The sequence below is a fragment of the Thalassophryne amazonica genome, chromosome 20 (genome assembly GCF_902500255.1).
Source record: "Thalassophryne amazonica chromosome 20, fThaAma1.1, whole genome shotgun sequence".
NCBI classification, from domain to species: domain Eukaryota; kingdom Metazoa; phylum Chordata; class Actinopteri; order Batrachoidiformes; family Batrachoididae; genus Thalassophryne; species Thalassophryne amazonica.
The window spans coordinates 2282941-2308604 of record NC_047122.1 but is presented as its reverse complement, the minus strand read 5'-3'; the positions used below and the strand labels follow the sequence as shown (position 1 = coordinate 2308604).

The window sequence follows — 25664 nt, the reverse complement described above, 5'->3', positions numbered from 1 at the left end:
GATGTTTGTCCAAACTGGAGAATCCCTGCACATTTTTTTTTCTTTCATTAGCCGATACTAACAAGAATTTATTGGTCAACACGATTTTTCTTGCACAAAGTTTTTCAGCAGATTTTGTGTATCTTTGGGGCACTGAATCCGAATCTGGTGTTAGTTTCTGCCAATCACATCATGTTTTTGAGATATGAAAACAAAAATTAAAAAAAAGATCATTTTTGCCGAAAGTTAAAAAAAATTGACATTGCGTTTAAGCACCCATATATGGATTAATGTTTGCAATGGAAGGCAGTTCCTCCCCGAAGCATGTATTTCCAAAACCACTTTTATGCTTGCACCCTCAGGGGTAGAGAAATCCACTGGTCCGAGGTCACAGACCAGTAACTTTTGACTTATGTGTAGTTGATATTTTCTCCTGCTAGATTGATGTCTAGTTTATAAATCTTGACAGTCTAGTGATTCGACCAGACCGGCGATTTTTTTTTTTTTTTTTTTTGTCATACTAATGACTTGCGCTGCACCACTCGGCCACACCACTGATTTCATGTTGTTGTTGTCGTCCATTCGGCTGCTCCTGTTTGGTGTTCGGGGTCACCACAGCGGGTACAGCCAGATCCACACAGGTAGTTGGCACAAGTTTTACACCGGATGCCCTTCCTGACGCAACTCCAGTTTTACCTGGAGAAACACACACAGCCGCTGGTGTTCCAAAGCGGTCTCCCATCCAAGTACTAACCAGGTCCCACACTGCTTAGCTTCTGAGATCTGATGGGATCAGACTGACACAGAGCAGATCGGCTGCACACCACTGACTTCATGAATGAAGATATTTTGAAGCTACTTTTACTTTTGTCCCGTTTGAGGCCACACTATATAAAAATGAAATGATCATTTCGTAGCCGATGACACATTTGCCCTCTGACTGATTGTGACCCCCCCCCCCCCCCCCCCCAGCCTGACTTGCCTGCTAAATCAGACCCCGCAAAAGGCTGCTGTGACTTTTACATTTTCACTCCTTTCCTGTCATTTCAAAAGTTTTTGCGGTGCCCCCCGATTTAATTTCATTGATGAAATGTTTGTCAGAAAAGTCAGCAAATATCACCAACTTTACAACACGAAGTTGGAAAAAGACCCACAATTCATGGAAGAAAGTACACCTTTGCTTTGCTTTGGAGATGTTGATTATAGAAAGAAGACCTCATTAAGTGACAAATTCATCCAGAAAAATTGCATAAAGACACAATGGAGAACCTTAAAACTGTCACACATGTTGACGTCATTGCATGGCACGGAGTTACACAGGGGCAGAAACATAAATCAGGCTTCAGGATTTTAATGAACCACTCTGCTCTGCGCTTAGAAAAAAAAAGAGTGACTCGACCAAATGTCATCTTTTTGATTTCCACCACTTATTTAAAGCAGGTGTTTATTCTTATGCCCTGCACCGCGCTTGCGACGCGAGGCGGGGCATATAGCATCCAGGTTGTCCGTCTGTTCGTCTGGCCATCTGTCTGTCCGTCTGGCTGCAGTTTGTTCGCCGCAACATAGCTTGGCACCTTTTGCTCACAGAAACTTCATATTTGGTGGGTATTTGCTTTGGAGGAGTACTTCACATGGGTTTGAAGGCCGGTGACCTTGACCTACTTTTAAAAAATGACCAATAGTTGCATTTGTTCAAAGGCTTCCGAACATCCTCTAAATAAATATAATGTCAATCTCCAATTTTTCCACTGTGTATCCCAATTTAATCAAACACATGAGGGTTCAACCAAATACCTAGCCCACACGTACATATTACTGCACTTTATATGGAAAATAGTACTGTGCGCAGGGCATTTTGTGACAAATGTCTCTAGTTTTAAGAAAAGGTTTTGGCCAGGTCATTAGGCAGATCCGATTCATGTAATCCATTACATACACTCAACAAAAATATAAACGCAACACTTTTGGTTTTGCTCCCATTTTGTATGAGATGAACTCAAAGATCTAAAACTTTTTCCACATACACAATATCACCATTTCCCTCAAATATTGTTCACAAACCAGTCTAAATCTGTGATAGTGAGCACTTCTCCTTTGCTGAGATAATCCATCCCACCTCACAGGTGTGCCATATCAAGATGCTGATTAGACACCATGATTAGTGCACAGATGTGCCTTAGACTGCCCACAATAAAAGGCCACTCTGAAAGGTGCAGTTTTGTTTTATTGGGGGGGATACCAGTCAGTATCTGGTGTGACCACCATTTGCCTCATGCAGTGCAACACATCTCCTTCGCATAGAGTTGATCAGGTTGTCAATTGTGGCCTGGTGTGTCGCTCTGCTTTTGCTGCAAAAATTCGCCCCGGTGCATCATCAAATAGGAGGACCTTCCATTCCGCTTGCCAGCTCCGGTTGTCAAGTCAAGTTAACATGACGGACTTTGATCACACGGAACGGGTTGTTGTGGAAAGCTGACAAACATGAGACGTTCCCAATACAGAGTATCATTATTTGCTGCAGGAGCTGCGTCTGGATGACGGCTGCTTTCAGTGGTCCTTCCGCCTATGCGGAACCCAACTTGAGGAACTCCTGTCCCGTTCACGCACGCACATGTAAACAATTAAAAAGAAAAAGAAACTCTGCTGCCTGCTGTGGCGCTGCAGCTCGCTCTTCCCCCAAAAACTCCGTCATAATTGTGTTTAGAAACCAGTCACCATTTGTTTTATTATACATCTGTGTAGTTAATAAGTAAAATTATCTCCACAGATGATTCACTCGCGTGCGCACGTAAAATAAAAAGAGAAGAAACCTCCGCTCCCGCTGCTGCAGGGCTGCAGCTCGCTCCAAAAACTCTGTTAACCGTTTGTTTGCTCTTTGTTTTGTTGGTGCTATAAAGTCAGTTGGAAAACTTTGCTCCTTACTGAACGTGGTGCTTTTGAGAAGAACACAGTGAACAAGGCTGACAGATTATTTCCCTGTTTGCCATCACTGGATGTATGCATGAATCACACAGATCATTAAAAAATAAACACACCACTTACACACATACACACATGTAGCTGAACACACAAAGTAGCCCATATTAATATTTGTATTGAATATGGCTGCATGCAGTATCTGACACTTTATCACTGCAGTTCATAAACATAAATTGGTCAGTCGAACAACCTCTGTCTCACAGTCACACACACACACACACACACACCTTAATCAATATTGTTTAACTTTGTGTGGGGAAAAAAATGCCAAGAACGTTAGGTAGTAAAAATAACTAATTGAAAAACAATCACAGTTTGATCATAAATTTTAAAAAAAGAAAGTTGTCTTGAGTATGACAACTCTTGTTCATACATACTGAGTAGCTCATAGGCTGTTCTGTAAATATTCATTCATACACTTAAGAATATTCATGTTCTGAGTTCATAAAAAACATGTTCTTTTGGTTTTGCTCCCATTTTGTATGAGATGAACTCAAAGATCTAAAACTTTTTCCACATACACAATATCACCATTTCCCTCAAATATTGTTCACAAACCAGTCTAAATCTGTGATAGTGAGCACTTCTCCTTTGCTGAGATAATCCATCCCACCTCACAGGTGTGCCATATCAAGATGCTGATTAGACACCATGATTAGTGCACAGGTGTGCCTTAGACTGTCCACAATAAAAGGCCACTCTGAAAGGTGCAGTTTTGTTTTATTGGGGGGGATACCAGTCAGTATCTGGTGTGACCACCATTTGCCTCATGCAGTGCAACACATCTCCTTCACATCATCCGTGACGAGAACACCTCTCCAACGTGCCAAACACCAGCGAATGTGAGCATTTGCCCACTCAAGTTGGTTACGACGACGAACTGGAGTCGGGTCGAGACCCCGATGAGGATGACGAGCATGCAGATGAGCTTCCCTGAGACGGTTTCTGACAGTTTGTGCAAAAATTCTTTGGTTATGCAAACCGATTGTTCCAGCAGCTGTCCGAGTGGCTGGTCTCAGACGATCTTGGAGGTGAACATGCTGGATGTGGAGGTCCTGGGCTGGTGTGGTTACACGTGGTCTGCGGTTGTGAGGCTGGTTGGATGTACTGCCAAATTCTCTGAAACGACTTTGCAGACGGCTTATGGTAGAGACATGAACATTCAATACACGAGCAACAGCTCTGGTTGACATTCCTGCTGCCAGCATGCCAATTGCACGCTCCCTCAAATCTTGCGACATCCGTGGCATTGTGCTGTGCGATAAAACTGCACCTTTCAGAGTGGCCTTTTATTGTGGGCAGTCTAAGGCACACCTGTGCACTAATCATGGTGTCTAATCAGCATCTTGGTATGGCACACCTGTGAGGTGGGATGGATTATCTCAGCAAAGGACAAGTGCTCACTATCACAGATTTCGACTGGTTTGTGAACAATATTTGAGGGAAATGGTGATATTGTGTATGTGGAAAAAGTTTTAGATCTTTGAGTTCATCTCATACAAAATGGGAGCAAAACCAAAAGTGTTGCGTTTATATTTTTGTTGAGTATAGTTCTCTTACTTTTGTGATCAAAAACATTGATTTGAATCCATTTCAATTTCAGACTTAAAATAATGTACTGATTTAAGCCCCAGCCATTTTGGGTTAAACCATGCCCACTTCCGGTTTAGGCCCCGCCCACTACGAGTACAGCTATGGATACAGATCATTTAGATGGTTGAACAGATACAGATAGTGGTGTACTCGTCAGAGCTCTATTGAGCCGAGTATTCCTTTAACTTTAACTAGTAATGACTTCATGACTTTCTTTACTAATAAAATTATACTATTAGAGAAAAAATTACTCATAACCATCCCAAAGACGTATCGTTATCTTTGGCTGCTTTCAGTGATGCCGGTATTTGGTTAGACTCTTTCTCTCCGATTGTTCTGTCTGACTTATTTTCATTAGTTACTTCCTCCAAACCATCAACATGTCTATTAGACCCCATTCCTACCAGGCTGCTCAAGGAAGCCCTACCATTAATTAATGCTTCGATCTTAAATATGATCAATCTATCTTTATTAGTTGGCTATGTACCACAGGCCTTTAAGGTGGCAGTAATTAAACCATTACTTAAAAAGCCATCACTTGACCCAGCTATCTTAGCTAATTATAGGCCAATCTCCAACCTTCCTTTTCTCTCAAAAATTCTTGAAAGGGTAGTTGTAAAACAGCTAACTGATCATCTGCAGAGGAATGGTCTATTTGAAGAGTTTCAGTCAGGTTTTAGAATTCATCATAGTACAGAAACAGCATTAGTGAAGGTTACAAATGATCTTCTTATGGCCTCGGACAGTGGCCTCATCTCTGTGCTTGTTCTGTTAGACCTCAGTGCTGCTTTTGATACTGTTGACCATAAAATTTTATTACAGAGATTAGAGCATGCCATAGGTATTAAAGGCACTGCGCTGCGGTGGTTTGAATCATATTTATCTAATAGATTACAATTTGTTCATGTAAATGGGGAATCTTCTTCACAGTCTAAGGTTAATTATGGAGTTCCACAAGGTTCTGTGCTAGGACCAATTTTATTCACTTTATACTTGCTTCCCTTAGGCAGTATTATTAGACAGCATTGCTTAAATTTTCATTGTTACGCAGATGATACCCAGCTTTATCTATCCATGAAGCCAGAGGACACACACCAATTAGCTAAACTGCAGGATTGTCTTACAGACATAAAGACATGGATGACCTCTAATTTCCTGCTTTTAAACTCAGATAAAACTGAAGTTATTGTACTTGGCACCACAAATCTTAGAAACATGGTGTCTAACCAGATCCTTACTCTGGATGGCATTACCCTGACCTCTAGTAATACTGTGAGAAATCTTGGAGTCATTTTTGATCAGGATATGTCATTCAAAGCGCATATTAAACAAATATGTAGGACTGCTTTTTTGCATTTACGCAATATCTCTAAAATTAGAAAGGTCTTGTCTCAGAGTGATGCTGAAAAAGTAATTCATGCATTTATTTCCTCTAGGCTGGACTATTGTAATTCATTATTATCAGGTTGTCCTAAAAGTTCTCTGAAAAGCCTTCAGTTAATTCAAAATGCTGCAGCTAGAGTACTGACGGGGACTAGAAGGAGAGAGCATATCTCACCAATATTGGCCTCTCTTCATTGGCTTCCTGTTAATTCTAGAATAGAATTTAAAATTCTTCTTCTTACTTATAAGGTTTTGAATAATCAGGTCCCATCTTATCTTAGGGACCTCATAGTACCATATCACCCCAATAGAGCGCTTCACTCTCAGACTGCAGGCTTACTTGTAGTTCCTAGTGTTTGTAAGAGTAGAATGGGAGGCAGAGCCTTCAGCAGGAGACAGACACCCTCTCTACTTTTAAGATTAGGCTTAAACTTTCCTTTTTGCTAAAGCTTATAGTTAGGGCTGGATCAGGTGACCCTGAACCATCCCTTAGTTATGCTGCTATAGACTTAGACTGCTGGGGGGTTCCCATGATGCACTGAGTGTTTCTTTCTCTTTTTGCTCTGTATGCACCACTCTGCATTTAATCATTAGTGACTGATCTCTGCTCCCCTCCACAGCATGTCTTTTTCCTGGTTCTCTTTTGCCTTACAATATAAAGCGCCTTGGGGCAACTGTTTGTTGTGATTTGGCGCTATATAAATAAAATTGATTGATTGATACTCGCTCATCCCTAGTATTCATACTATGTTTAATGCAGTGGGGGATACAGCTAACCAAAAAGTTAGCGTCCATAACCCCTAATCCGCTAAATGAAAAGTTAACTTTTCTAACACTAAACTGATAAAACTGCTTTAAAAAATTAGCAGAAGTTACAGCTGTTAACTTTTAGTACTGACTCGGTACACTGTTTGGCTACTGATAAGCCAGTTTCGACTTTAAGCACCGCAGAGGCTTCAGAGTTAAATCAAAGATGATCACAAACCCCAAATTAACAACAAGCCAGAGCTTCTGTCTTTATGCACACTGCCTGCTGTTGCCCCCCAAAAAGTTCCATTTACTTTTCATGTACAACAACACATACAGTGGGCAGGAGACATGAAAAATTAATCTCCTTCACTGGTTGGTTGGTTTATTTATGTGTAAAAACCAACACACACGTTACTGTAATGTGTGTGTTGGTTTTTACAAATAAATATGTATTTGTGAAAAGTCTCAAACCCGTTCCAGAAAGGGCCGAGGGGGTGCCGGCTTTCTTAGCAGCCAGCCACCAGGTGATTTCACTGAATGACATCAGTTTGAGCAGGTGGAATCAGTTACAATCACACACTGCAGACATTTCTACTAGACAGGGAATTGAACATTATCTTTTAATAGCTTTAAGGTTTTCAGTGTCATTAATTTCTCTGCTGAAGAATTTATTTTATTTCTGAAGTGTCCTGACTGTCAATTAATCCATTCTTATTTGTCCACATAGCAAGCGCTCATGATGACTATTGTCAACTTGGCCCAGAACTTTGTCGGCAGCAATAATCTGAACATCCTGCAGCCACTGGGTCAGTTTGGTACTCGTATCAACGGAGGCAAGGATGCTGCCAGTCCTCGTTACATCTTCACCATGCTCAGGTAGAACACTAATGCCAAAAATAAAATACAGTATACTGTATCCACAGTGTGCGCAGCTCTTACACTGCTGTGCATCAGATTTGACTGCATTGTCATTAAAAACAAAAGTAAAAAACCTTGTGAAAACTCCCATTTATTTTATTTTTTGCATTTATGGTGTGTTAGGGTCACAGACTTCAATGTATCAATGCAATTATTTAAGCAACTTTCATTAAAAACAGGAATTTTTAGGAGATGCTTGTGGGGGGGGGGGGGGTCATTCCACAGCACAGATACAGTAAGATAAGTAGTCCTGGAATAATTATATAGCATCTCTTTATTACGTAACAAATGGAAGCTGCTGCTTTGACATAAATGTGTTTCAGCTAAAAGGTGTTTGTGGGCTGTTTTGAGACTCTTTCACTGTGGAAACAAAAGTGCACAGTTGCAGTTGGGAGTGAATGGTGTAACATTTCACTGTGTGTGCTGACAAAATGATGAATGAAAGCATTTTATAAACACACATTTATTTGTGTTAGTTTGCTTTGTGACTTGATGCGAGTGTAAAACGCTCTGTGACTGTGTTGTGTTTGTGGAGGTAAATGTTGTAACGGCATCGCCTCATTTCCCACAGCCCTCTGGCCAAGCTGTTATTCCCAACAGTGGACTCCAACCTTCTCAAGTTTCTGTACGATGATAACCAGAAGGTGGAGCCAGAGTGGTATATTCCCATCATTCCAATGGTGCTGGTGAACGGTACCGAGGGCATCGGCACTGGCTGGGCGTGCAAGATCCCCAACTATGACGTTCGAGAGATTGTCAACAATATCAACCGCATGCTGAATCACCAGGACCCTATTCCAATGGTAACAAGTCTGAAGAACAGCTCATCCTTAACTGAATACATCCTGAGAACTTGACACTGTGTTGTAAACACATGAGCATTGCTTTGCTGTTTGCCGAATGCTTAAAAAAATTTAATGGAGCTTTGTGATCTACTCCTTTCATGTAGAAACTGTCTTCAATCAAAACCTTTTTAATTGCCATCTGTCTCATTTGCTGAAAATGTGAATTAGTTGTTTGAATTTTTTTCTTCTGCAAACGTTCCTGCCAACAGCTTCCCAGCTACAAAAACTTCAAAGGGGTGATACATGAACTGGGTCAGAATCAGTACCTGGTTAGTGGGGAGGTGTCCGTCCTAGACAAAAACACCATTGAGATCACAGAGCTTCCTGTTCGGACGTGGACACAGGTACATCTGACCCGCTTTTCTCTGACTGCTCTGTGATCACGCTGTCCAGACTTCCCCATTTTTGTTTCATGCTTTTTCCAATGCTGGCCCTGGTGTTGTGTGCAGAGCTATAAGGAGTCTGTGTTGGAGCCCATGGTGCAGGGCACCGACAAAACACCGGCTCTCATCACTGACTACAAGGAGTATCACACCGACACCACTGTCAAGTTCGTGGTTCGCTTGTCTGAGGAAAAACTAGCCCAGGCTGAGGCTGTGGGTCTCCACAAAGTCTTCAAGTTGCAGTCCAGCCTCACCTGTAACTCCATGGTAATAAACAGTGACCTCAGTGTGAAAGGAAGCGTCCTCATCGGACACGTCATGACTCTAGGCACAGGACACGGCTGTGGCTGAGTGTCTGTGGATCTGTACTTGACCATGTCTTAAACCCCTGTGATGGCAGGTGCTGTTTGACCACATGGGCTGTCTGAAGCGGTATGATTCCGTCCAGGACATCCTCAAGGAGTTCTTTGAGCTCCGCCTGCACTACTACAAGCTGAGGAAGGACTGGCTGCTTGGCAGCCTGGGAGCAGAGGTGTCCAAACTGTCCAACCAAGCTCGCTTTGTGCTGGAAAAGATTGAAGGAAAAGTTTCTATTGGTAAGAAGAATGGAGACGTCTTTGTTTCATTGCCTGCTGATATAGTCTTTTCTCACCTTATCGTGTCCGAACAGAAAACAAATCCAAGCGTGAACTGATACGAATGCTGGTGCAGAAAGGCTACGAGTCCGACCCCGTGGCTGCTTGGACCAAAGCTCAAGAAAAGGTACCAACGCACACAGCAGCACCATGAATATTAAAACTAAGTAGCATGGCTAGCATTGTATAAATATTATACTGTGATTAAAAACTTTGAGTAGAATCACAAAAAAGAAAAAAGTAGAAAAAAACAACCTGTCATAGCAGCACATAACTAAATCCACAGGAATCGTTCAGAAGACAAAGATACCATAGATTTCTTTTGGTGTGATAAGACATTTTGTCGTTTTTTTTCCTCCCAGGCTCAGGAAGACGATGAGTGCGATGGAAACGAGAGTGACAGCTCGCTGGATTCTGGCTCCACATCAGGGCCCAACTTCAACTACATCCTCAACATGCCTCTGTGGTGCCTGACTAAAGAGAAGGTGGAAGAACTGCTCAAACAGAGGGACCTCAAGGTAAGAGAACACCAGTCACATATTTTGGGGGAGGTGATGGTTGAGTGTTTAAGCATTGTGCTTAAAACCAGAGGATCCTCTGTTCAAAGCCCCAGCCAGACCGGGAAATGTCTTCAGATATATCTGAATTACAAAAAAAAAACAATATGTGCCTTGTCAATATATTTATATATAGCATCCGGGTTGTCCGTCTGTCTGTCCGTAATTCGTTCGCTGCAACGTAGCTCAGCACCTATTGCTCACAAAAACTTCATATTTGGTGGGTACATGCCTTGGAGGAGTACTTCGCATGGGTTCGAAGGTCGGTGGCCTTGACCTACCTTTCAAGGTCACCAATGTTCACAACTGTCAAATCCTTTGCCTGAAAGTTGTTTGCCGCGATGTACCTCAGCACCTATTGCTTGCAAAAACTTCATATTTGGTGGGTACATGCCTTGGAGGAGTACTTAACGTGGGTTCGAAGGCCGGTGACCTTGACCTACTTTTAAAAAATTACCAGTAGTTGCATTTGTTTGAAGGCTACCGACTTTTTATGGTCACTGCTGGCCACATCCTAAATAAATACAATGTCAATCTCCAATTTTTCCACTGTGTATCCCAGTTTACATCAAACACATGAGGGTTCAACCAAATTCCTACCCCACACATGTACATATTACTGCACTTTACATGGAAAATAGTACTGTGCACAGGGCATTTTGTGACAAATGTCTCTAGTTGTAATAATACAATAACATGCTTTTGGAGGACGGTATGCATTTTCAGAGTCCCTCCATTCATGCCCACTTGCCCAAAATGACCGATATTCCGACCGAGTTAGAAGAGGGCGAATATCTGTCACGACAACTGCATGTTATTTGCATTGTTATCACTTACTGAGATACACAACACGTGGAATCACATTAACAATATTTAATGTAATTTCAAAACGCACGACACCCAGCAAATGCGTACATAAAAAGTTGGCTCACTTTAACTTTTATCCTGTTGGCTGGTACCGCGCTGCTCTCTAAATTCATCAGCGCGTCTTCATCAAGCTGGCTGCTTTGGCTGCTGTTCATTGTTGGACTAACCATGAGAAAATCATCTGAAATATCCATATAGGGACCAACACACACTTCTCGCCTTTTCATGTTGTCGTCTGCAGACAGTTCTTGGGCTGCGCACTATGGCGTCATCAGTTTATGCACAGCGGCGGGTATAGACAGGTAGCGTAAATGTAAATCTATGCTACCGGCCCAGCAACGCCTCAGAAAGTGATAATAATGTGTATTAATGTTGATATAATTTAGTTTTTCAGAAGTCTTAAAAATGCCAACACGTGAAGCAGTTTCTTGTAAAGAGGCAGCCAAACAAACTCTGTGCTGTTTCTTGCTGCGACACACTTTCAACTATCACGGAAGACTTAAGGCCCTTTCACACCGAGCTTGCATACAGTTGCATTGTGATGCGTATGGAGTACGCTGGACAGTTGCGCAGCTTTGGAGTAGTCTCTGTATGTGATTACATGGTAAGTGGTCAGAGCTGTTATCTCCAACCACCAGCTACCCCCGACACAATGTGAACTGAATAACGAATAATTTATAGATTCTTAAGGATACCCACTAAATGAAATACTTTTGTTGGGTCCACATGGCAGTAACATGTCTAGTGTAGTCGTGTTTATTTACCTAATCAGCTGTAGCCATCTACTTTTTTCTTTGCCATTAGTCGGAAACCTATAGAAAGACAAATCCGGTGAAGTTTCAGGACGATTGGTGCACATGTGCACACACCACTGTGACATTCTTTCACTGTTTACAGTGCGCCACCCGAACCAGTGAGTGCAGCGTGTTTTCTTTGTTTTGGTCCAGAAGGAGATTTATCATGTGACGTGTTACGTCAGACTTTGCAACCGAATACAGGAGCAGCTTGTCACATATGTAGATGGTGCCATCTTGTGTCCATAGATGGTAATGCAGTGTGTTGTCCACATAAAAGTCGTAGGACCAACAAAATAGGGTTTTTTTGGGAGGGGGGTTGCTTGCTTCTTTGTGTGTGCATGTGTTGCAGAACATTGTGCCACAGATATGCATGTTTGGTCCAGATGTGAAGTGTGACGTTTCTGTGATGCTGTGTGGCTGTATTTCCGTGCACGTCATGTTGATTAATGGAGTGAGTGTGATCTGATGTGCAGAGAGGAGAGCTGAATGATCTTCAGCGGAAATCCCCGGAGGATCTCTGGAAGGATGACCTGGCAGTCTTCATCGAGGAGCTGGATGTAAGTGGTCATCAGAAAGCATTCCATCATTTAGACCCTGATTGGCGATTTGATAACATTTATTCATCTGTGGAAACTGGTTAAAGCTTTAAATTATTCTCATATCAGATTTATGATTCTAGTAAATGGGCTCTCATTAGAATGTATCATTCCAAAAGGAAGACATGTTGGGATTCTGACAGAGTAGATTTGACTGAAAATACATTTCATTTTTGTGACACAGCCTGACAGATATCCACTTGAAGACTGTATTTTCCCACAGAGACAGTAGATGAGGCTCGTGGGCTTATTTTTTTCTGTCTTTTTAGAGAGGCAGCAGAAGATCTTCAGTTAGGCCTCTTTAGTTTAGGACATTATCAACAAACCTGTTTAAGACAAAATGAGATGTGGTGAATATTGGTCCAGTATTTTTACCGTCCTATCTGTCAGTCTGTATGTGAGCAAAATAATTCAGAGCTTTGATCCGCTTTGAAACAAACTTGGTTCATGGGTTGATTGATAGTTTACAAAAAGGCAAAATGAGTAGACTTTGAGAAAAATCTGTGAAAAGTCAAGGTCAAACTTGGGGCTCAATGGGGAATGTTTAGGATGGATATTTCAGAGTTATACCTATGGTAACTATTAAACACGACTCTGAGTAGGGATTAGGCCTGTGGAGAATCAGAATCTAGATACAAACGTGCACAATGCAAGTCCATCGATTCATTCAGCGTGCATCGATTCAGTTGACGGGTGAAATTGTGATGCATCGCTCACTGCCTGCTTGCATCGGTTTTTTTTTTCTCTGAGGCACATTGAATGCACCACGGACAGAAGCCAGAAAGCACATTTCTACCACAACAAACATGCAGGTCTGCGAGAACCGTAGCAAGCAGTTGGAAGGGAGTTTTGACGCACCTAAAACATTTAAATCAGGTGTTTGGAGATATTTTGGCTTTTTTTTTTTTTCCTTTTTTTTTTTTTTTTTTTAAAGATGGAAACTTGACAAGAAATGCCGTGCTGCTAAATGCTATCGACACGGCCACAGATTGTAAACCCAGCCCCAGCAAAACTGGTAAGAAGGTATCTCAAATTACTTTTGCCAAGGCGGTACTCTGTCAGTGAGTGACTCACTTTAAGTCACTCAGTGAGAGGGATGTTGTCTTACTGTGTAAGTTCTGACAGTGTGATGAAGCAGGTTCCAAATACGAGGGAACTGATTCCTGTTCCATAATGTTGAATCTGGTAAATTTGCTGCTTATAAGGAGTAAAACAAATCCTCTGCCTCTAGTAGAATCAGAAGAAGAAGAAGAATACCATAGTACCATACTGATTGCAGCTTCTTATTTTCTGTTTAAATTTTTTGGTATAATTTTTGCATTGTGTTGAATCGCATCATATCACACCAAATCACATCATTTGGCATTGTGAGGAATTGAATCGCCATCAAATACATATCAAATCGGGAACGGGGTGATTCGTATCACTACATGTATCGTATCGCTGGTAATGTATCGAGGTGCGTATGGGATTGTTCTCAGTGATGAGATTCACATGCCTAGTAGGGATGCACAATGGCATCAAGAAAGTACCTATGGGTAAGTGGAGGAGTTTAAGTGGGGGGTAAGTTGGAGTGTGACATCGATAAAGGGATTGGAGCAATGTCTGATGTTTCACAGACGCTGCTCCAGTCCATCATGGTGAAGAAGGAGCTGAGACACAAGGCAAAGCTCTCAATTTACCAGTCGATTTACACTCCTGTCATGAACATTGGGTAATGACTAGGGTTGGGTATTGAGAACTGGTTCTTTTCGGGCATGGTTAAGAAATTATTCGACCCATCGACATCAATAGGTTTTTTGATTAACGATTCCCTTATCGGTCCTTCAGAGTGGTCGTTGTTTTTCGGGTGTTTGTCAGGAAAATGATTATGTGTCTACATTGATTACAGAACCCCTGCAATCAACTGTTTCTGCAGCGTGGCTCTTCTTTGAAGCTTGAAGCAATGAAGCACTGCTCCAATCCACTGCTTCGTGGTTCTTTGTTTGTTTTGCTTTATCTTAATTTTTCCCCACTAAAACCCTAAAGACCATATGTCTGTGAGTAATATTTACCTTTTTTATGTTAAACCAACCTGTTATGGACTTCTGAAACAGTTGGCAAGATGGGACTGATGCTAACGCATTAGCATGTCTATGGCATTTTCAATGTTAAAGTTAGCATTAAGCTGTTCGCCTCTCAGCATGTTTGTGTGCATTTGTTTTCTGTATAATAATTAATGGCTCAGCGTTCGTTGTCGTAAAGGAGTCAAATGTATTACAAATTGTAATATTTTTTAACTTTATTTTTGTTTATATATTAATAATAATAATAATAACTAATAATGCTACAATACAATTTTAGAGAAAGAGACAAAAAGAATCTGATTAAAAACACAACAGAAAAGATAAAACTAATAAAGGAACATAAATACAGAAATAAGTGTTTCCTGTGAATATATATATATATATATATATATATATTAGTTCACTTTTATTGCACCTTTTACTTTTTTAGTGTTTACGATTGCATGCTTTTGCTATGTTGTTACTGTTTTTGTCAGCGCGGGTACAAAGACACTTTTCACTGCATTTTACATATTGTATATTTGCATGTGGCAAATAAACATCCTGAAAATTGAAATTGAACACCTAGTGCCTCTTACACCTCCACTTCATCCCTGTTTTATTTAAGTTTAATGACAATTTATTATTTTCAGTTTATATATTTTCAATGTGTTAATTTCTTCAGTGATTTCCCCCAGAACTATCTGCCAAACTAGAAAACTGCTGCATCCTAGTAAGAGCAGAATACCACTGGAATGAATCTGAATAAGGAAAGTTGGGGGTTTTTTTTCACTAAATGATGCTGCTCTCACTGCAGTTTATTGTCTGGAATAGTCCCAGATTGCATTTCAGCGCTTCTAGAATTCAAACATTTTCCTGCAGGTGGTGTTGGGGGGTAATTTTGGGTTTCAGCTTTTTTTGTTTTTCATCACTTTCATCCCTGAATATGTCAATTGTGAGTCACTTTTGTGCAGATTAAAGTCACTAACTGGGACTCCTGTCTTGTTGGGAGGAAGAAATGAGAATCATCCTCTGTTCTGTTCACACAGCTCCAAATGCTGCGCGGCTCTCTGCCGAGTCAAGTTACAACGATAGAGTCCAGTCAGAATTAATACCTTCAAAGCGAAATGCTGTTTAAATCAAATGACACCTCTTTACAAATGTTGTAATACAAACTGGAATTGATCAAAATGTTTTTTCCTTCCAAAACGAGACGTCCTGTGCTGACGTGCAGCAGCTGGCTGAGCTCAGCTCAGAGGTACGGAGAGACATTCTTGCCAAAATCTCTGAAAGGAAATGCTTTTGACAAAAACTACAGGTATTATTGATTTTTATTTATTTAAGTCAAGGATCTAGTAACCAGTTTCATATTTGTTTACTTTAAGACTCAATAAAATGTTGTTGACATAGAAAACCTGTAAAGTCTGCTTTTAGTACACAGAAAATTCACAAGAGGTATTGATAAGCGGACTCGATAATGGCATCGATATCAATAAAATCTTATCAATACCCATCCCTAGTAATGACTGAAAGAATAAGATCATGGATACAAGCAGCAGAAATGAGATTCCTCCATTCAGTGTCTGGGCTTACACTCCTGGACAGGATGAGAAATTTGACTATCAGGGAGGGAGTCAGAGTAGAGCCGCTGCTCCTTCGAGTTGAAAGGAGCCAGTTGAGGTGGTTCTGGCATCTGGTAAGGTTGCCCCTTGGTTGTGTGCCTAGGGAGGTCTTCCAGATAAGTCCAACTGGACAGAAGTCTCGGGGAAGTCCCAGGACACACTGGAGGGATTATATTTCCCAGCTGCCTTGGGATCCCCTCAAAAAAGTTACAGGACTTGGAAGTGTGGGATGAGCTGTTTGGTCTGCTGCTGTTTGGTCTGCTGCTGCCTTGACTCAGACAGGGATAAGTGGCAGAAAGTGAGTGAGTGAATGAATGTTAGATGTTCAGACAACAGATCAGTGGCTCACTGTGGGTCAGACCACAGCGTTGGAACTCTGACTTCCAAAATGCCAGCATATCAAACTTCAGCTACGTGTGTGTGTGTGTGTATATATATATATATATATATATATATATATATATATATATATATATAAAAATATCTTGTTTCACCTTGTTTCACCTTGAAAGGTCAAGGTCATTAGTTCTTTACTCAGCAGTGATGAAGGTTTTCTGGAAATTCACAGATTTCTGGGTTTTTATTTAGGCGGTGAACGTTTCCGGGTTATTTTTGATGGCATACGTCAGAATCCATTAATGCTCCACACCCAAACAGTAGGTGCAAACCGCCAATAAACTCGAAAGAAAAAGAAGGGTTATTTTTGTTTTCGATGAGACACCACAGTGGATATTAAGTCGCATGTTTTCACGTCCTGAGGTGACACTGAAGGATAATGTAGCTCATTGGCTGCTCATCCACACAGCAGCCAATGAGAGATGCTGTTAGAGATTTTAAAATGAACTCTGCGTCGTGTTGAAATGACAAAGCAAATGGATGAAACATTCTGCTGCAGGGAGGCGATTTAAAGTTCATCAGGAATAAATTCACATGGGGCTGGTTTGACCAAAAGGACCTAAACACTGACCCGACTGTTTTATAGTCATCATTTATACAGAAACATTAACACCCCTGTAAGTCTTTGATCTTATTATTATATCATGTTTTTGATGGAATTCGTTGTCAATTGATCTTATTCAAGTTATTTCACACAAATCAAACTCTGTTTTTCAGATGAATTCACTTCAAACTTTCCATGCAAACGTGATGTTTTAGCCTGCTAAATCTGCATTTGATGGTTTCTTCTGCTACATGGACTTGAAATATTCATGTGAATTAAAGTATAATAAATATTTAACATGTTCGTAGAAGTCAGATATTGATGTGAAAAACTTTGTGCGTCATTTTACACAACACTGAAGTTGTGAGTATCCCAGAAATGTTGTGCTGTTAGCTGCAGATGTCATTTGTTTCCAGACTTTACCTGGTTTGAATTTAAAAGAGCCATCACTGGTCTCTGTCAGGTGGAAGTATGTCTCACAGAACATTTCTCTTTATTTGCATGTAACGACTTCTGTTTAATTAAAAACAGTGAAGCTGAAGAGTTTTTATGTTTTGTTTGTCAGAATGTGGAAGCCCAGGAACGAGAAGAGCAGAATATGGGAAGAGCCATCAAGCTGGTGAAGGGAAAAGTGGGCAAACCCAAGGTGAAGAAGCTGAACCTGGAGGAGACCATGCCCTCTCCGTTTGGCCGCAGGATCGAACCACCAGCTCAGCCCATCAAGTCTGACACGGCCAAAAAACTGACCAAAAAGAAGAAGGTAGCACCTGCAGTCTCTCTGTGCAAAATCTGCTTTAACTGATACATGCATGTGAGGTTCTGTCTGCTGAGGTCATATGGTTACTAAATCAGTGTGCTGATCATCATCATCAGAGATCCGTCCAGGTTCCATACGGGATATGACGGGAGATGGACTGATGGCATCCCATTGTTGATGACTTTATTATTCATTAAGTTTAAATGTAATCTGAGCAGTTTCACAGTCAGGTAAAGAAGCAGTGATAATCCTTTCTTTATCATTTTATACTAATATTTACATTGGTTAACAAATATATGACACTTCTTTTAATCACCAAACACAGGTGAACCATTGTAGCACCAAAAACTTGAATTTAGTATGAAAAAAATTCCTGCAGAAAAAATGCCAAAGATATGCAATTTTTCAGTGCCATTTTAAGTATATGCAGTATTTGAGCAAAGACGCTGCATTTGTGAGACAACTTACTCCAAAAGGACAAGTCAGTTTGAATATTCTACAAACAGAGTCGCGAAAACAAAATGCAAATCATATAATTTTTTTAGAAAGTTATGTAATTTCCAATACAGTACTTTTTTCCGTCAAACAAAATTTTGGTGGCATACATCTTCTGAAAAGTATTATGAAAACTTGAAATAGCTTCAGTAGTTCACAATGAACCTCTTATATGTAGTAATGTTCAGTGGTGGGCTCAGTTATCCGAAAAGTTAGCTTCAGTAACCATTAAACCGCTAACTGAAAAGTTAACTTTTCTCATACTATAAACCACTAAAAAAAAATTAGCAGAAGTTACCGCTAACTTTCAGTATTGACTCAGTACACTGTCAGCTACTGATAAGCCAGTTTCAAGTTTAAGCACAGCAGGGGCTGCTGGGCAGGATCACAAACACAAAACGAACACACGAAAAATATATAAATAAAAAATAAAACCTCAGACACTGTCATCTTTATCAAAAGCAGTAAATCGCAATATTAGAAGTCACAGTTTGTCTCCCCTACCCAGCTGTGGCTCATTGTAGCTGGTAACTGTCTTCATCGGTCCTGTTAACTCTGAAGTGCGAGGTGCCGACAGACTCGCGTGCACGGTGCAGCTTCTTACTTGAACTTGGGCTTTATTTCTCCAACTCAGCAACACAAACATTCCACAGCTTCAGGACGCCACTTTTGTGTTGAATAGACGCTTAAAATTGGCCCCTGCCAGCTGGATATGCGCTGTAAAAACGCAGACGCTAAAAACACTTGCTCCTCTCCTATTGTAATGATAAAAAAAAAAAACAAAGCACACACTGCATAACAGAGGAGGGGATTAAGAACACTTCATTTCCCATAATGCAGAGCAGGCTTTATGCACACATTACCCCCACAAGGCTAACCTCTTAGGTAAGCCTGCAACAATATTATACATTTATAAACTGTTAACGGAGCTACGGCTCACCCATATTGCGTTTGCAAACAAAACAAATGCACAAAAAATAAATGAATAAAAATACTGACTTTTGTGCTGCTTACATACCATTTCTGTTCACAGTTTAACTTCTTTCGGCTCTGTGTTGCAAAAACAGCAGTATCTTCTTATCCGTACTTGTGTGCTTTGACCTGTGAACCGGAAGTGTTAGCTAGCTCTCTGCGTTCATAAAAAGGAACTAACATGTATTATTTTAGGGTTTACAAACAATTTACTGTAGAATTACAATTTACTTTACGTTAAATGTACTCACTTTACTAGCAAGAAAATGTTAGCGGACTGAAAGTTAGTGGAACTAAATTTATCCATCCATCCATTTTCTTCCGCTTTATCCGGAGTCAGGTCGCGGCAGCTCAAGCAAAGCCGCCCAGACCTCCCGATCCACACACACCTCCTCCAGCTCCTCCGGGGGAACCCCAAGGCGTTCCCAAGCCAGCCGAGAGATGTAATCCTTCCAGCATGTCCTGGGTCTTCCCCGGGGCCTCCTCCCAGTGGGACGTGCCCGGAACACCTCTCCAGCGAGGCGTCCAGGGGGCATCCGGAAAAGATGCCCGAGCCACCTCAACTGACTCCTTTCGACGTGGAGGAGCAGCGGCTCGACTCCGAGCTCCTCCCGAGTGACCGAGCTCCTCACCCTATCTCTAAGGGAGCGCCCAGACACCCTGCGGAGGAAACTCATCTCGGCCTCTTGTACCCGCGATCTCGTTCTTTCGGTCATGAGCCAAATCTCATGACCATAGGTGAGGATCAGAACGTAGATCGATTGGTAAATCGAGAGCTTTGCCCCCCTACTCAGCTCTCTCTTCACCACTGATGGTTTTCAAAGTTAGCTGAAAAGCTAATCCACTAACGACAATGTTAGCTTCACTAATTAGCGGTTAGCGGATTAGCAGAACTGTTCCCACCACTGGTTATATTCTATATATTAAAAGCAAAGTGACCTCTTTGTACATGTGTGTAACTGGGGAGAGCTGACATTTGCCATTTGGCATGTTTATGTATTTTGTGTTTAGGATAGTCCTGTCAACGGAAAGTTGATAGGACTAATATTTTTGGAGAAATTATGGATAACAGTACACGTTGATGTCACCATGAACAGTCCCTGTTAATTAGACAAGTGCCGAACAAAGGAAATATCACAACCTTGCCAGTTATAAAACATGACATCAACTAAATGTGCCAAATATTAAATACAATTATTCACAAAAAAGCCTCATTTTAATTTCCTGCACTTTGAGTTAAAATCATTATAGAAATTTTGCATAATTTATTACTACCCTTGAAAAATGTCAGCTACCTATTTTATAAACACAACCCAATCTAGAGCCCATGGATCCCCACAGGCAACACGCTAGTTATACCTTAATAACCAACAGCCACTCAAACCTACAGCTGCAGTACTTTTATGGTATTTGTGAAACACTGAAAACATCATTGAGAAATTTGATCAAAACATGTCCACCCCAACACATGACATTTGCATTGTGTGCGTTTGCATAAATTGCCAGTGACAGGTCCTACCCAGATTTGATAGCACATAATACTGAAAATATATGTTTTATGTATTCATATATAACCCTGAACAAAAGATTTGACATCAATGTCCACTCCAACACACACATCCTGTCATGGATATTATGTGGATGGATGTGATTAAAATTGCAAATGATCCAATAAGCATGTATTAACAAATAAGGAGAGAAGAAATTTTGGTTATTTGTATGATATAAAAATGTTTGTGGTCATGATTTCCTAATGAATATATATACACTTTTATCAGAAACTCATTAGTAAAATCTGTGCATAAAATATCTTTTTACAGAGGCATATAACAAACCTTAATGGGTTTCATATGACATTTTTCCAGGATTGATTTCTATTCACTCATTTGCATGAACGACAAAAATGCTTCATAATATGAATGTTTCTGAGCAAAGTACAGACCACTGCCTGTCAGGAAGAAAAAAATTAAATTATTATGATTTTTTTTTTTACATTAAATTATTAAACGTCTTTACATTAGTCAAAGTACGAACCAATCTCTGAACGTTTATGAGTTCAGTGGTATGAATATTTCAAGCTTTCACCGAATTAAATACTCATTCATTGAAAGAATGTAAAAACAATTTCTCCAACAATTTATGTGTAACCTCTTTATAACCTCTTTCTCATATATTATGTAAAATCCAGCGAGAAATAAGCACTTCTAAAACTGAAAATGCTGTTTTTGGAACCTAATAACACCTCTGAACCTGTTTACAAGATGTTAGCGTGGTGACATCACAGGCTGGTAGCTAGCTGCAAACTCTTTTGTTTGTGTGTAAATATAACTTCTGCCGTATATTATGTAAATGCTAGTAAGAAATAAACACTTCTATAACTGAAAGCAGTGGTTTTGTAACCTGATATCACCTGTAGACTGATTTATAAGACATTTCTTGGATGTCAGCGTGCACGCTAACGTATGCTAACTCAGAGCTAACTTCCGCTCTTTTCAAAAGCTCATAAACGTCAGTATTGTTTATGATTGATAGAGGGGCTTTATTGAACATGTACAAAATGTACATGTAAGTGGGGCAAGCAGAAAACACTCAATAAGCTGCTTCTTGTTATCGCTAAATGGGTGAAAGTGTCATGAGAAGTCTTGTTTACTGAACTAAATGCAAAGCAACTTTAAAAATGGGATTATACAGTTAGACGCTAACCCTAACCCTCCTCATTGATTGTCGATGAGGATTGTGTTCCCGTCTTTTCCCTGAACCTTAGTCTTGATCCTGAACTATCAAAAATCACATGAAGATAATTTGCTTCTGGGATTTGAGTTGTTTCGGACCACTGCTGTGCAGCTGCCAGACCCTGCAGAGAAATATTCTGAAATGTGTTCGACCCTTTAGGAGTGTGCAGAAGATTGATTCATGTGTGAGCAGTGCAGCTCAAATAATGTTTCATTAAAGTATCATACAGTCTTATAGAATCACTCAGAGTGACAGCAGACATCCTCATTCCTTTTATTTGTTTGTGTTGTTGTCAGTGTGACACCGACGCGCTGAAGTTGGACTTTGATGAAGAAGGACTGGGTGGTGAGGCAGGAACAGGTGAAAATGCTGTGGCCAAACCAAAAGCTCCACGTGTCAAGAAAGAGAAGAAAGAGCCGGGTCAGTCCTGAAGACGACACTCTCTAATCCACCAAACTCCGTGTTCAAGTTTTTCTTTGGATGACGGGAACACAGACTAAATCCAGGTCTGAACCTCTTATATAACCAGAGTTCCAACAGTGAGGTTTGTTTTGTTTCTTTGTTGCAGGTGCTCCAAGAGTGAGAAAAACCCCCGGACCCAAAGGAACCACTCCTAAGAAGGTGAAGAAGAGAAACCCCTGGTCTGATGACGAGTCAAAGTCTGACAGTGATCTGGAGAACAGTGAGCCCATCATCCCCCGAGAGACCAAATCCCAGAGGGCATCAGGTAGGAGTGGCTGTGAGACAGACGCTGTATCTTCAGTCGTCATCAACTCCAGAGCCGCCATCAGACAAATCACCAGAGGAACCTTTGTGGTCAAAAGTTCAAATCAAACATAAACGGGTGCCCAGAATAATAAGATAAATCTACATTCATTCAGCTATCAGGTCAAGTCAGCTTCATTTGTCAGTTCTGCGATGCATACACAGACACATTGAGAATTGAAATTCTGTTACTCTCAGTCTCCCAGACAATACAGAGTTAAAAAAACAAAAACGGTAAGAACGGTGACTTATGTGCAGAGGTATCACAACAGCAGAATATAAAATAAACATATGAATACAGCAGAATGTGGTCAGTGAGGTACCTGGTGGTGGCAGTGTAACAGTGCACATCGGGCACCGCAGTCTCATTTCAGGTTGGGCGATAAAGGAGTTAAATGACATAAAAATTGTATTTCCTGGGACGGCCCCATTAGCTTAGCGACACAACCTATCTCGTTTGCCTTGTCTTCCCTTCTCCACTGGGGGCCGAAAAAAAAAAACTCTTTTTCATAACTGCTTTGGTGATTGCAGCCGAAAATAGAACAGTACACCATCTTTCTGTGTGAAATGATGCTGTGTTTGTGTTGGGCAATGACGGGCTGTCCCCAGAAGTGGTCAGATCCCACAATTGCAGGCATGGGCTTAAACGAGACTGCGCTGCTCCATTGAGCAGTGATTCAACATTGATGAGCTTATTGCTGTTCAGTGTTTGTGAGGTGGGTGTCAGGAGTAAGAAGTCAGTGACTGGGAGGTTGGGGGTCAGGATCCAGAGTTTGTGTGTGGGGGGGGCAGCAGGGGAAATGGGGGAAGAGCAGGAAGGGAGAGTGCCCTGACAGCCTGGTGGGTGAAACTGTCCTTCAGCCAGCTGTTCCTGGCACAGAGACCCCGCGGTCTCCTCCATGACGGCATCAGACTGAAGAGGCAGTGTAATGGGTGGGTGGGATCTCCTGTGATGGAAGGGCCTTGCTGGTGAGGTGGATGCTATGTATGTCTTTTGTGGGGGGTGCTTGTGATTTTCTCATGATGCGCGGCAGGATGCGGTGCATGCACCGGATTTATTTGTAAATAAATTCACACCTGTACAATAGACATGTTATTGGTACATTTAAGTATTTTCCAGACTATAAATCATGTTGGAGTTTGAGTCACATCAAGAAGCCAAATGAATTTTATCCCCACATTATTTATATATAATGCAAATACACAAGCTAGCCATCAGTAGAAGCGTGTGGCTAATTGGTGTTATTGTACAAGGTACAAAGGACTCGAGAGTAAACTACTTCATGTGGCCACTGATCAGACAAAAAACAATGCTTAACCTTAGCTTACCTCTGCTCCTTGTTGCTTTTCTGGCTCTCTGTTACAGTCCAAGCAAGTACAGTGCTGAATAGTATGACGGTTAAGCCCTCTCTTTATTCAAGAGTGCGGTCTTTCAGTTTGAGAGCATGATTTATTAATTTCACTTCGTCTCTCAGACCCAACAGGTCCTTCTCATTCAGATGTTCTGCTTGTTTTGGTATCCAGCATTACTTCCACATTCTGCTCAGGAGTGTGGATGACTGTGCCTCGTTTAGACCGTATAAAGGGACCGCTCATCATGTGTGCACGCTGCCATAGATGGTGATGCAGTAATTTTGCATATTTAAGTTGCAGTAGTCAGGTAGTGTTTTATTTAATCTCAGACTGAGCTGCTTGAAGCCAAAATAACTTTGATCACATCTGATGGAACTCCTCAGCAACAGGCAGCGCAGTCCTCTGTGAAAATAACCTGAGTGCTCTCTTCTCTATCAGCTTCTAAGCCAAAATACACCTTTGACTTCTCGGAGGAGGAAGAAGAGGAGGAGGGGGAGGAGGCGGCTGATGAAGAGGAGAACGGTGACTATGTGGCGGCTTCTCCAGTGAGGTCGTTTAAGCAGGACCTCTCTGCCTCTGAGAGCAAAGGCGGCTACAACGACCATAACGATGAAGACGAGGAGGAAGACCGTGAAGATGCCTATTCTCCTCCCAAACAACAGAGTGTGTAAGTGAAGAAGATTCTGCAGTGGTCATGTTTCGTGGTGCTCAGAGTCTGTTGAGGGTAGACTGTGAATATCAGACCCTGACCGCTGTGGGTTTATGTCTCCAAAGGTTGGGACCAGTGGCTAAAAAGACAAAAGAGCCAACCAGCTTCTTCTCATCAAAGTCGGCCTTTTCCGATAAAAGCGACAGCGGTGAGTGTATGCTCACCCCACCTGCTGTTTCCTGCTTGTATTGCTGCTCAGAAGCTAGACTTGCACATTTCCATCAAACTCATGAACTGTTTGACGTCATTATTTAGGGATTTTTCTGAAGATCCAAATAAAACAGCAAAGTGCAGGGAATTTTAAAAGGGTTCAAGTCAAAAAGCCCCAAAAATTGGTAAGACGGATGGTTAGAAATCAATAACCAATATTTACAGCTGCACCTAAAATGGAAGTTTTAGAGTGAAAATGTAAAGTAACAGAAACACCAACACAAAACTTGTAAAAGGAAATGCTTTTACACGTACACTGGAGGCCATAGGTTTACATCCACTCTTTTTAAACTCATCTCAAACCACACCTTTAATTTTCTCCCAGACGTCCGCGGTCCATCAGGTCATGATGTCACCTGTCACAGCCAACACTCATTACAGTGACCACGGTTTGAAAGGGTTCATCATTATGATGTCGGAGTGCAGCCACGTTCTCTCAGCATTTCTTAGAAACCACTAAGATTTTTAATATATATTTTTGAAATGTGTTAACTAACACTGTAATGTTTTTTTCCCCACTACACAAATGAATAAATAAAGTAAAACCAGTACAATCAAAGTTCTAAATGGGTGGTCTTTGGTTAAGGAGTTATTATGATTGTTGTTTTCTCTCATTTTATTACTTTTGAGTCACTAAGAGTTTTTTGTTTGTTTTGTCTTATAATAACTTTTGATATCACAGAAGAATGTGTGGACAGAACGTCATCGGGTTACGTCTGTGCATCTGCTGCACTGTTTGTTTGTTGGGGTGGTGTGTGTGTGTGTGTGTGTGTGTTTGAAT

The 25664-nt window shown here is 41.1% G+C and overlaps 1 protein-coding gene across 1 annotated transcript in view; it reads left to right on the top strand.

Moving 5' to 3' along the window:
• The window catches only part of top2b (DNA topoisomerase II beta), a 215899-nt gene that overhangs the window by 179217 nt on the left and 11018 nt on the right, over positions 1–25664 (top strand). Inside the window, exons 20-32 of the mRNA XM_034161467.1 lie at positions 7412–7560; positions 8174–8405; positions 8657–8791; positions 8897–9097; positions 9231–9426; positions 9501–9592; positions 9828–9983; positions 12160–12243; positions 17455–17649; positions 22143–22266; positions 22415–22573; positions 24403–24631; positions 24739–24821. Coding sequence (XP_034017358.1) covers positions 7412–7560; positions 8174–8405; positions 8657–8791; positions 8897–9097; positions 9231–9426; positions 9501–9592; positions 9828–9983; positions 12160–12243; positions 17455–17649; positions 22143–22266; positions 22415–22573; positions 24403–24631; positions 24739–24821 — 2035 coding nt within the window. The remainder of the gene's footprint in view (positions 1–7411; positions 7561–8173; positions 8406–8656; positions 8792–8896; positions 9098–9230; positions 9427–9500; positions 9593–9827; positions 9984–12159; positions 12244–17454; positions 17650–22142; positions 22267–22414; positions 22574–24402; positions 24632–24738; positions 24822–25664) is intronic.